The sequence below is a fragment of the Meleagris gallopavo genome, chromosome 14 (assembly GCF_905368555.1).
Source record: "Meleagris gallopavo chromosome 14, MGAL_WU_HG_1.1, whole genome shotgun sequence".
NCBI classification, from domain to species: Eukaryota; Metazoa; Chordata; class Aves; order Galliformes; family Phasianidae; genus Meleagris; species Meleagris gallopavo.
The window spans coordinates 12,949,906-12,962,807 of NC_139417.1; the positions used below are offsets into that span (position 1 = coordinate 12,949,906).

General features: G+C 40.3%; 1 protein-coding gene across 1 annotated transcript in view; it reads left to right on the forward strand.

Annotated features, from left to right (window-relative positions):
- PTPRG (protein tyrosine phosphatase receptor type G) overlaps window positions 1–12,436 on the forward strand; it is a 380,711-nt gene extending 368,275 nt beyond the window's left edge. The window contains exons 24-29 of the mRNA XM_085235527.1: window positions 271–347; window positions 774–902; window positions 2,524–2,670; window positions 3,439–3,581; window positions 6,669–6,804; window positions 7,434–12,436. Of these exons, the coding sequence (XP_085091653.1) occupies window positions 271–347; window positions 774–902; window positions 2,524–2,670; window positions 3,439–3,581; window positions 6,669–6,804; window positions 7,434–7,580 (779 nt within the window). The 3' untranslated portion in view covers window positions 7,581–12,436. The remainder of the gene's footprint in view (window positions 1–270; window positions 348–773; window positions 903–2,523; window positions 2,671–3,438; window positions 3,582–6,668; window positions 6,805–7,433) is intronic.
- Window positions 12,437–12,902: the final 466 nt, after the last annotated feature.

The window sequence follows — 12,902 nt, forward strand, 5'->3', positions numbered from 1 at the left end:
GTTATTCGGTAATTCAGCCTGCTGTGAAAATCTTTGCGATAGTAAAATTTGATTCCTAAAATTACTTTGTCCTTGTGGGAATATTGTGCAACGTTCTCTTTTATATTTTGTGTTAGCAGGCAGTGCTTTAACACGGTTAAGTGCTGGCCTGCTCCTGCAGGAGATGGGAGCTGCAGTGTTTGGTTTGTTAACGTTTGAGAAATTCCTGCTTTCTGCAATGGGCCATGACCAGACTTTAATATTCTTTTTCTTTTTATCTTTGTCTTATAGCTGAGCGTGCTAGAGTGGGCTTGGCACCGCTGCCTGGAATGAAGGGAACTGATTACATTAATGCCTCTTATATCATGGTGAGGAAGCCAACACCTAATTACAAAGTAAAATCAATTCTGAGGTGCTAAATACCAGATGACTATAATTGTCTTAATTCTGTATGTAATGGCTGTGTATTAACGAATGAGATTTTAACACCTTCCCCGTAATGTAAAGCTATTAACTGTGTTTTATTAAAGATTGTTGCTTAAGAAAATTAAATACTAGATGCATTTAGATGGAATGTGTATTTTCCTGAGATACAGTCAAATAAATACTGGGATTGAGAATAAGTGAAAACAACAGGGACTTTGGAGGCTGGAAATGGCGCTACAAAATTACAGTTTGTGCAAAAATATTGTGGAATATAATGAAATAGGGTCATCATGTGTCCCCAGAGATAAAATTAATGCTTCAGAAGTATTGAAGGCAATAAGTAACTGTGGTTTGTTTTGCTGGAAAAGGGCTACTACAGAAGTAACGAGTTCATCATAACCCAACATCCGCTGCCACATACAACTAAAGATTTCTGGCGAATGATCTGGGATCACAATGCACAGATCATCGTCATGCTGCCGGACAACCAGAGCCTGGTGAGTGAAGCACCTCCTTCCCTGTGTCATGGAGCAGTGATTTAGCTCAGCAGGCCACTAAGGTTGTAGAATCACAGAATCATTAAGGTTTGGAAAGACCATCAAGATCATCAAGTCCAACCATCAACTCATCACCACTGCGCCCCCTAAACCACGTCACTAAGTGCAGCATCTACCATCTTCTTGTGCACCTCCAGGGATGGTGACTTCCGCAGCTCCAGGGTGGCCTATTCAAATACCTAAACACTCTTTAAGGAAGACATTTTTCTTCATATCCAACCTGAGCCTCCCCTGGGTCACTTCATTGCATGCTATAGCTACTTTCCGCTGAAAGCAAAGCCAGTTTACAAGTCACCTTCTCAAACTTTTCCCTAAGCTTGTTACAAAAGACTAGGGCAAGGACTTTGTGAGGAGCAAAAATACAAAGCAAAGACATTAGAAGAGTTGCTTGGTTCCAGGAGTCTAAGGCCAAGCAGGACTTAAGGCTATGAAAAGTTACAGAAGTTATTTTAATGTCAGCAAAAGTAAACATGTATGTTAATTTGTGAGACAAAGAGAGAGAAGCAGGTGACACAAGTGAAGTGCTAATCAGTACTTCCGTGTTTTCTAACATGTCTCAAGAGGACACTGCAAAATAATTAAGAATTAAAAGGTTTGGTTTTTTTTCATACATGCATCACTAAGGTGAACAGACAATTGTAGCTGAGAATGGTAGAGAAATTGCCTTCGTTACAGCTGAAAAATAGCAGTCATGAGAGGCAGCAGTATGAATATTATACTAAATACTAAATATAATAACATTAAACTAAAGAGGCAGCATTCTATATGCTTCCCATGTGCAGTGCAACTGCAGGGCAAAGAGCATTCAGTGAAATATGATTGAATCAGAAAGTACTAATGAAACAGACAGTGTCAGGTAGAAATGAAGAGCTTGATCTTGTCTTTAAAAGTCTGTAGACTGGCTCTGCTGAACACTGGACGCAGCTGTATCACTTACAAGGATGTCTGGTGCCAGCTTTCATCTTCAGTGAGCCCAGAATGGAGGCTGTCTGGCAGGACAGTAGTGTCTGTGCTTTGGTCCATTGTTTGGTTTGTGTCATTGGCTGCCAGGGAGGGGTGGAATGGGACTGAGACAGCATCTTCCCCTACCCTTAAAAATTCTACCCCTAAATGAAGTATCTGTCTGTCTTCCACCTAGATCTGATCCAAAAACCTTCCACTGACATCCTTGAGTTTTGACTTAGACCACAATAGATACAAATTCAAAATAGTAAGCAATTAATTGTGAAGGTCAATGAGTTTTTTTAAACAACTTCTATGAAAAACTCTGTAGGCAGGAGGTAATACAACACAAAGGTTAAGTACAAGTGAGGTAAGAGAACCATTTCCCTGTGAAACCAATTAAAAAGCAAGTGTTACCTGTTTAGACTCACAAAAGAGGGGCCTGGCAAGCTTAATGACTTCTAGTAGACTAATAGTAAGTTGGTTTTAGACAAAAATATCTTTTAAATATCAGCTCCTTATCATCTCTATGTATCAAACCAGTTTTTTGATCTGCTGGATTTTTCAGTCGCACACAAGGTATCTGAAAGTCTGCAGTAGTGTTTTTCCTTTCCTCCAGGCAGAAGATGAGTTTGTGTACTGGCCAAGTCGTGAGGAATCTATGAACTGTGAGGCCTTTACTGTGACCCTTATCAGCAAAGACAGACTGTGCCTCTCTAACGAAGAGCAAATTATCATCCATGACTTCATCCTTGAAGCTACCCAGGTAAAATAAACCTCCAATTTGGGGTCTTGGCTTTTCTCCAAAATGTTAGTCATGTCATTTAAATACGGCAGAAGAAAAGTTCACTAGCGGTATTGAAAACTGCATACCTGTAAATGCATGTGCACACATGTTGCTCACAGGGGAAAGTTGTTCTCATTGACTCCTCCCTCTCACATCTTCTACTTTCAGGTGGATCCCTCTAGCCAGCGAGGCTGTAGTATTTAGTGTTTGACATATTTGAAAGTGAAAACATTGTTTGTCATTCAGTAATTACAAAAGTAGATTGAATTATTCTTTGTAAAGTACACCAAGGTTTATTGTCCTGTTTCTGTTTATAAAATTCAGTATTTACAGTGTAATTGTTTGGGGTGTTGATTAAGGGGGATTATTTATCAAGTGCATTTATTTTGAATTAAAAGTCTGCCTCTAGTTTGGTTTCAGAATTGCAGCTAGATTTTGCTGCAAAACATTGGTTTGGCAAACCCTTTTAAATTTAAATTCCTTGGTTACTTTCCTCTTGTTTGAATTTTGACCTGTGAACTCAGAGGGAAGCCATGAAATAAAGAAAAAAATCTTTATCAATGAAAATTGTATTATTTTAGGATGTTCACCAGCACAGAGATGCTACAGCTATGTATCTTTTTTCTTTTTATATACGCAGTTTGGAAGAAGATTCCTTTTTAGTGTGTAGCTAGGCTCTTCTTTCATCGTGGAGTGGATAAATGTGAAACTGAAGTAGCTAATGCTGAGGCTGATTTTTCATTTCAGGATGACTACGTTCTGGAAGTCCGCCACTTTCAGTGTCCTAAATGGCCAAACCCAGATGCTCCCATAAGCAGTACCTTTGAACTTATCAATGTAATTAAGGAAGAGGCCTTAACAAGGGATGGCCCCACCATAGTTCACGATGAGTATGTCATCTCTTTTCTCTCATTTATGTGAAAGATATACAAGGAATTACCAGGGTACTTGTTAGGATTGATGTCTATTTTTGCATGAAATGGATGGGGTTTTGTGGTCTAAGGAGCAGGATCAGGGTATTTACATTTCCAGGGATGAGGTTTCAGTTGGCACTGAGGCCAAATACGTTTTGTTTGTTGTAATTTTTGTGTTGGCTGTTGTCTTGGGTGGACTTGGAAAGCGAGGCTGTGTTTGCTTTGTATGCAGTTTGCGTGCTTCTGTACATAGAAGTGTCCCAGACAAATTCTACAACAGGTTTCAGAACCCAGCAGAGCCCAGGTTCAGATAAGGTTCTGTGTGCCCAGTAGAGGCTTATGGAAACCAGTGTCAAAGCAGACCTGAGCTCATGCCTGACAACTCGGGTTTAACATGCAGGTAAGACACAGAACAGGCTCAGCTTGGCTGTGTCTCAGGATGAGCAGCAGTATCTCGCCACAAGGATTTCAAGGTTTTCTGAGAGTAGTTTCCTTTCCCTTCTTTCTTCTTCCCTAAAACACCCCAAGGAGCCATATGGTGCCAAGTGGGAGGGAGCCCGTTAACAAAGGGCCAGCATGTCCCAACACTTGTCTCTTTTGTAGTGTAATAGTAAGCATTGTCTTGCCAGCTATGCTTGAATGCCCAGTTATAAAAGATGCTAAATACTGCATTGCATATTATTAATTTGCATTCATTATGGAGCTGCAAAATACTGTTGCTGTGAAGCCAGAGCCTGAGTCTAACAGGACTGTCTTTGGAAGAAGCTGTTTCATGGTGGGCAGATTGCTTTCAGGAGTCACCCTGCCATTAAAATCCCAAGGCAGCCCAATTTCTGACACTGCTTGGGTTGTCCTTTGAGCGGACACCAAGGCAGTGTAAATGACTGCTAGCCCTCAAGCCCCTGCACTGGGGTCTGTCAGCCCTTTTGCCACTGCTACAAGACAGATGGAGTTAGTGGAAATCTTAGAAATCTTCACCTTTTGTGTAACAGTGTTACTGGTGCACCCTGCCATTCCAGTGTTCGGGTCAGCTTTGTGTGGTTGCATGTTCCAACCTGCTGCTGCTGAGAGCTCTCACTTCTTATCAGAGTATTGCTGCTGCAACAGGTTCTTCCCAAAAGGTTCCTGCAAATGATGCCTTGGGCTGAAGGAAGTAGTTTTCCTCCCACTGTTTCCTGCCTTGCTGCTGCACGGCGTGAGCTCTGCTGGCTTTTGCCAGCACTTATTAATTCCAGGCTAGTTTTAATATTCATGCTTTGGGCAGTCTGAAGTGAGGTTTTGCTGCTCTTGCAGTACTTAAGATTATGTTTTACAAAATTAGAACCATTATTGATTTGGGTATTCATATTAGACCTAAAGAAAAAAATCAGAATCTCATTTCTAACAGTGCTGAGTCATTCTTTCTGTAAATTGCTTTTTTGGTTTATTTGTCATATTCAATGATTTTATTTTTATGCCTAATACATAATTTGGATCATGCTTTTCACTGGAACCAAAGCAAATGTAGCTGAAAATGAAAATTTCCCTTTACTACATGCAGCTACTATATCACATAATCCACTAATAATTACAACTGCGGATTAATTCCAAATATATGAATTTTCAGATACTAAATGCACGTGGTATTTAGGAAATACACGGTGGGATGAACTTGATAACAACATTTCAAAGTAGTTCTAAAATTCCAACTGGAGACTTTAAATATAACTTTAATATAACTGCCCATGTGCAAGCAACTACACGAAGATGTGTTACATAACTTTCCGAGCGTCAAGCATTCGGCGTGCTGGGAGGTGGTGGTAAGCAACCCAAGTGGAAATGAGGCCGTTGGGCCCAAGAAGCATTTTGTTGTGTTCCACCCATGGCACGCACAAAGGCCATGTGCCCAGCGTCCCTGCAGGTGATGAGGCACAGCCATCTCCATGGCCCTGCAGGAGCCCTGCTTCTTCTATAGATTTTTCATCAAATATAGCAGGTCTATTGTGATCTGATTTCTGTTTCCAATTCCCAGGCAAATTGAGTTTCCAAAAATCATATGAAATTAAGTCAGCATATGTCTCGATTTCCACAGGAGTGCTGTAAAAAAAATCCTAGTGGTAATCTTGTTATACCAGATGGCATTGCAGCACTCGCTGATTACTTAAGTTTTTATGTACAGTTCTCCAAACAGCTTATGGAGTAAGTCAGCACCAGTGTCCCCTTTTGCAGGTCAGAGTGTTTAGATACCAACTTCCTCAAAGTCACAAAACTGGGACAGAGTTTCAATCTCCTGAGTAGTGAGAGAGCAGAGTTCAGCTGCAGCTCCTCAGAAGCAATTATAGGCTCCTGCTGCTTAGGATCCTTTGTCCCCTGCCCCACAGAGGCACGTATGACTCCAGCACACCACAGATTTAGCAGCATAAGATTTCCATGTGGCCAGTTATGTCGAGGACACACAGTCCTTCCCCTGACAAACAGGCATCACTCATGTTCTTCCTAAGTGACAGCCCAGCTCAACTTACCAGGATCTGTGATGTCTCTTGGGTCCCTGACTCAGGAGTGTTGCATTTCGCTTAGGAGTCAGACCTTAGGAAGACTGTGAGGTGCTGCCCCACTTACTTGTGAGCACCTCGTATCCATGTTAGCTGTATTTCATTATCAGATGCAGAGGAACAGACAGGTCTCGTTTCTTTTAATCATTTATGTTTTGCTTGAGCTCCTGCTGATGTACTTAAAATACGCTCAGCTGTAATGCAGATCTTTCAGTACGTGTGGCAGGCAAGAACTGATTTCACTGTTGCACCCTGCAAGCTGGGTATGTTTAAAAGGCTCACATCCTTCTGCTGATACAGTTCTTCATACTGAGTAATGCAGATATCCTGAGATGAATGGGGTACCATCACATTTCTTTGTTGTTGTTGTTGTTAAGATGACCAAAAATAAGCCAGTATAAAGCAATCATCTGCTAGACATGAAGTTGAGCTACAGTAATCAAATAAAGTCCATGTCAACATTTTCATGGCTCAGTGTCGGGGTGCCCAGGTATGTTTCTGAGTATCTTATCCTGTTGCTGTGGTTTTTCAGGTATGGAGCTGTGTCAGCGGGAACGCTATGTGCCCTTACCACTCTGTCCCAGCAGCTGGAGAATGAAAATGCAGTTGATGTTTTCCAGGTGGCAAAGATGATAAATCTTATGCGGCCCGGAGTTTTTACAGACATTGTAAGTCCTTAAATAGAATATAAATGGAGAGTTTATGAGATTTTCATCTGAGACCACAAGCATGAACTGAAACGCGTATTGTGTACATTAGCAAGCCCCACTGCTTCTATGCCTTCTCTTGGAATTTAAGCCCACCACTGATCTAACATGGTTATGTATTTGAAATAGCTGAATGTGGAACAGTTATCAATGAAATGATGCATTGAATTCATCATATGAAATGATACAATGTGCATCAATTGTACGTTACTGTTTAAAATCAACATGGTAATGGAATAAAGAGGAAAATAGGGCAACTGGACAAATGTCCTTCTTGCTGGGAAATTAGTAATGACATTGCAGTGTTTTTGCATTATTCTGTTTCTCCTGCAGTTTCCTTATAATGTCAACAGAAAGACTTCTCTTCAGTGGGCAGCAGATCAGCCATAATATAAAATGCTCACAATTAGGATGTTGGGGTGATAATGTTAAACTAAATTAACACAGGCAATCACTCTCAAAGTATTTTTCTGTGATATATGTATGTTTCTAGTAACAAATATCCATGACCTTCCTTAAAAATGCCACATGTATGTGCCACTCACCTGCATGCGACGAAAGCATTGAAATAACCTGTCTTTGTTTTCCAGGAGCAGTACCAGTTTCTTTATAAGGCAATGCTGAGCTTGGTCAGCACTAAGGAGAATGGAAATGGTCCCATGACACTGGACAAAAACGGTGCTGTGATGGCCAGTGATGAATCAGATCCCGCAGAAAGCATGGAGTCTCTTGTCTAATTGGAAACCTGAAAAGGCACTTAATTTGTAGAACTTCTGAAGACTGAGCGAACTTTTTTGAGGCCTTTTTTGCCAGACTCTAGGTTATACAATAACCCAATTACTTTTTTACACTGATAAAAGTTTTGATATTTATTTTTTGCCATTTTATGTCTTAATGGTATCCTACTGAGCATTTGCACCTCTGTTTATTTCACACAGTGAAACGCAATTTTATCTAGTTTGCACTATATGATCAGTGTTACTGCCTATAATCTTCTAATACAAAACAAGCCCTGATGTGACATTCCATGACAACAAACATGCTTTTTCTGTTTTGTTTAAATGCAGTGACGTTTTGCTAAACTACAGAGACCCTTGAATTTTAAACCTTGAATGCTAGGCCAGATGGATTCTTTCTTCAACAGATACTGTACCCCTTCATTCCATATTTATTATTTTAATTATCATGTCACAATTTTGGTAATGGTATTCTGCATTCCAGTGGAGTGGATGAGCAGCGTTCATCCTTCTTGACAAAATGTGGCAGGTGATTATTAGCTAGAGTGAAGGTGTAATAGCCTTGTGGAGCAGAAACAATTATTTCTGTATTGTTTCACATTACTGTTTTGTACACTTACAGACCTAAGACTTGCTTCACATGGAATAGAAAATCACCTACAATATAATTATAAATTAGATGCAATTCATGTGTGGGACGCAGTGATAGGTTTTGATTTTACAATCTTGAAGTTTCTCCATTTATGCAGAAAAATGTCAGTTTTTGCTTTTAGCCAGCCCTGCAATGGGAAAATATTTTGGTTTGATTTTCATCAGAGTCGATACAGTAAGAAATCTCCTACAGCCCCAGATCAGACCTGTTTTCAGATATATTGAAGGTAGCAATATTTTACATTACTAAGCTATTCAATATTTTAAACACATTAATTTCCTTACTATTTCTTGAATATGACCTCACACCTAATGGTATGTTACATGATGACAGGCGTTTCTTAATTTCATAACTGTTAGATGCCATTTTTACAGGTGTGTAATTTTCATACTTTAGTGCTAAAACATAAAGTACTGATCCATATTTACTGGTGAAGCAAACTAATAAAAAAAACTACCTATAAAGTTACATTCTCCCTCTTTTTTTTTGCCAGACTAATTCTTTAGTACAACCCTAGTTTATTGTGTTTTCCCTCCCACACCAATGAAATGGTTTTTCCCAGATTATGTAAATCATTTGAATTATTGTTTGGAGCATCTAAGTATACATTCTCATTGGCTCCCTTTTCTTTTGCATTTCATTGCGATTCAACAACGTTCATCTTTATTTAACAGAAGAAGTAAGCACATACTTAATTCTCCAGAGATAAAGCTGATCATTTCCTTCATAGCTCTGCCGAACAGAGAGGGGTTATGGAATCTGCCTTGAGAATGAAATATGTTGTTTCAGCCATCCTGATGTTTGGTATACAGTTACAGGCACCATCCTTTACATATGGCGTTAATTTCTTTTTGATTCCAAATGCACAAAGCATGCATTGTATTTTTGGAACTTGTCAAAAATATTGCAGTGTATTTTTCATTTCAGTGTAAAACTTTCTGCCAGCCAGGACCTGCTAGAACAGACATGTGGCGAGGCAAAAACCTCTTCTTGTGTTGGAGGGGAGGGCTAAGGGAAAGGTTCTGTAGATGTTCCATGCAGAAGGAAGCTGAAAGTGACATTCCTATGGAGAGTAGGTCTGTAAGTTCGGAACCTCTTGAGGTACAGTGATGCAGCCCCACCGAGAGCAGAGAGCTGTACAAACTGGTATGTGCTAACATCTGGCCTTTTATTTTTAATAGAAAGACTTCCTAGTATGATAGACTTGATTAATTCCCACACCAAAATATTTAAAAGTTCACCAGCAACCTTTTGCGTGGTTACCCTTTACTCACCAGTTTGTGGAATCCCTCAGTACGAGTGCTCCAGATAACTGCTAATGCTGAACAGTGTGATATATCCACGGTTTCTTTGAGGAAATCCCATGTCCAGCACCAGCTAGTCCAAACAAAAACTGTGCAAAACTTGTCAAAAGGATGCATTGTAGTTTGCTTCCCCTTTGCCCTGGGATGTGCCAGCACCAGAGCGAGGCAGTGCTGCATGGTAGGAGCTCAGACTGGAGATGTGGCTGCTGAACCCCCACACCCTGGCAGTGATCCCTGCTCTGGGGATGGTTTTGATCAGTTCAGCCTTGAGTATTCAAGTACCCAGGGAGAGGTGTAGGGAGAAGGAAGGAATTCAGAGCCTGACAGAGCAGAATGATGCAGAGATTACTGTAGGCGTCGGGAGAGTTGCATTTGTTCGGTACCCTTAGCTGAATACTTTTCATGATGGAAGGTAACTGTGGTTCATGACGCACTGCCTGAATATCCTTGGTTTAATCTCTTCACACATGTTTTAAGAGTGAAAGAAGGCTGTGGGGTTGAACTTTGGTAGATGCTTTGGAAATTCATGTGTTTGCATTGGCATTTTCCCACACCTGCAGTACTTGCTTGGGGCTTAGTCCACGGGGAAATAATTTACACTGATGCTGTATGACTTCTCCATAGATTTTTTTCTTAAGGGGGATTAAGTTGTATGTTAAGAACTGTGTTAACAGTCAGATTGTCAGTAGAAGGTAGTGATGCATTAGGCTTGAAGTGGAAGAAGGTTGGGATGAGGAGCACATAAGAGCCAAACCCATTCTGCTGCAAACAGGTGCAGCTGTGCTCTCTTACATGGACGTGCACTTTTTCCCATGGGACTAGAGGAGGCTGGCAGAAGGACCAAGCAAGCATTCGCAGGCAGGGAGCTCTACTAGGATGCTCTCACATGCCTGTCTGGCCATCGCTTTGCAATGCCAGCCGCCATGCTGTAACTCCTACTTGGCATTCAGTTGGGATGCTTTTCAAGCAGCAAAAGGTCCCAGTGTGCATGCCTGCAAGTTAGGGGAGCCCAGGTACATCCCTGTGCTATAAGATGGGTCCTCAGCAGCCGCAACGTGCGCGTGCATGCGTGTCTACATCTGTAAAATATGACTTCTCTGTGTCTTGCATGGGTGTGCACCTGCAGACCATGTGAAAGACATAAACATCTGTGAGTTGAGCCCATCATTACAGCCAAGCTTTCCAAGAGGGAAAGTGCCATCATAACATGACGTGGTTATCCTGGCACTGGTAGGAAGGTGTGGGGGAGGCAGTCGGACTGCCCGGGTGTGCAGTGCTGGTTCTTCAGCAAGACCAAGGTGGGAAGAGCTTTCACTTTAACGCAGCGTTTGTCCTTAGTATTTCACAGTGTCTGTTCCCAAATATGAATTTAGGAACGGGATAAAAACATCCCAAACCTTTATCCTCCTTCCTGTGTGCAGTCTTCTGTACCGTGGGTCTGTTCAAGGTTAGTGGAATCATTGATAGGATCTGCTTTGTTTCAGTTGTTTTTCCAATTTCTGTCTGCTTGAATTGCTTGAACCCAGAGTGATGTCTTGGAAAACTAGGAGAAGACTCTTTATGAAACAGCACAACTGCCTTCTTATTAACCTTTTTTTAAGCCGATATATTTTATTTAAAACCTATAAATATAGATATTGATTCTACCAAAGATACATACTACTAATTCTCAGCAAAACAAAACCAACTTAATTAAAAAATAATAATAAAAAGTAGTTGTCTTAAAGATTTAAGTCTTTCTCAAATTCATGTTTTTCGATATCAAATCCGGTGTTCTGACATTTGTGTTCAAATGGTGCCAGTGAATTTTTATATGAAGGGAAAATGCCTATTTATTAATCCACTGCATTGCTGTTCTTTTCTCTGTTTTCTTTAATTTTTTCTGACAAACATAATTCTGCTTTTATTGTTACCCCGTTGCTTTTCTTCTCTTTGATGCCATTCTAACAATTTTAACGACATTGGCTTTGCTTATCAAAGGAGAAGGAATGCAAAAATAGAGAAAGAGAAGGAACTGTAATGAAGAGATTTGGCCTCTACTTTGTTGTAGCTGTTAAACTGTTTTTAGTGTTTTTGTTAACTATTTGCAAAGGGAAGCATTTTCTACAGAGGATAATTAATTTCAAGAAAAAAGTCTTGAGTTTTAAGAATAAACATGTCTCCAAAAGAGGAGATACTCAATTTTATACAATGTCACAGCTCTCCAACATTTGGGGTAGTGACCTCTTTGTTGTGTTAGAACATTTGAAATGAGCAAGCAGCCATTGTTTCTAAAGACCTAAGCATTCACGTGTACTCTTATTTTCTTTTCCTTCATTTTTAAATAGCGAAACCATTAAAACTGTAAATATTTTGTTGCTTGGATAAGCATCTTCTGGGAACTTTGTATCTATGGTATATAATCATAGAATTTTATATTTTCATATAAAGCTAATTTTTTTCTAGTTTCACCTCCTTCCTAGTTCTGTGGTGGCTATGTGAATCCATACCTTCTGTGTATCAAGGTAGTGAGACACCATCATCACACTCCAAAAAGATTTCCACACGTCATTTCTTTGGGGCAGTGATTGTGAAGGTTAGATTCTTTTTTTTATTATTTTATTCCATTGTCAGTGTGTGCAATAGGAATTAGACTTAGCCAGTCACTGGATACATTTGTCTCATTGATCCATTCAGAAAAAAAAAAAATGTGGTGTTTGGTTTTGGGACAGGGTGGGAGGGAGGATTTTGAGGGAGATTTTTGGTTTGGTTTGGTTTGGTTTTTTTGTTTGGGGTTTTTTTGTAACTTGAAGAACCTTCTTTTTGTTATGTTTAAAACTATATCAAATCATTCTATTATAGTGTTATTTAATATGTAAATTGTATTGCTATACATAAAATAAAGTATGGTTTTTGATGTATTTGCAGACTTCTTTCTTATTTGCATCGAATACACATACAGAACAGATGCACAAGTCAGTATTTCATGGTCCCTGGTGTGCAGGAAGAATGATGAGATCCAAGGCCTGCTTTAATTAGGTCTCAAATTTCCAAGGAGTACTCAGCCTGGATCTGTCTCTCAGTCACTTGACAGTGGAGATTGCTTCTGCCCTCTTAATTGTCTCAGACAATCAGAGAGCTTTCTGCCTCTCAGACTATCAGCTTCCCTTTCCTCTCCATGACTGTTCTCCCCAGACAGTTGTGACATCAAGATCCCTTTTGGAAAGGGGATTGTCTCTATTCTAAACTGGAGCTTTATATCTGGGTGTGACCTTCCTCAGACCTGGTTCAAGCTATCAGCAGATGTCTGCCTGCAGGAGCAGGGGCTTTCACCCAGCCACCGTCACTTGGTTTGCTGGGGTCACCTGCACCTACTGCAGCGCTCTG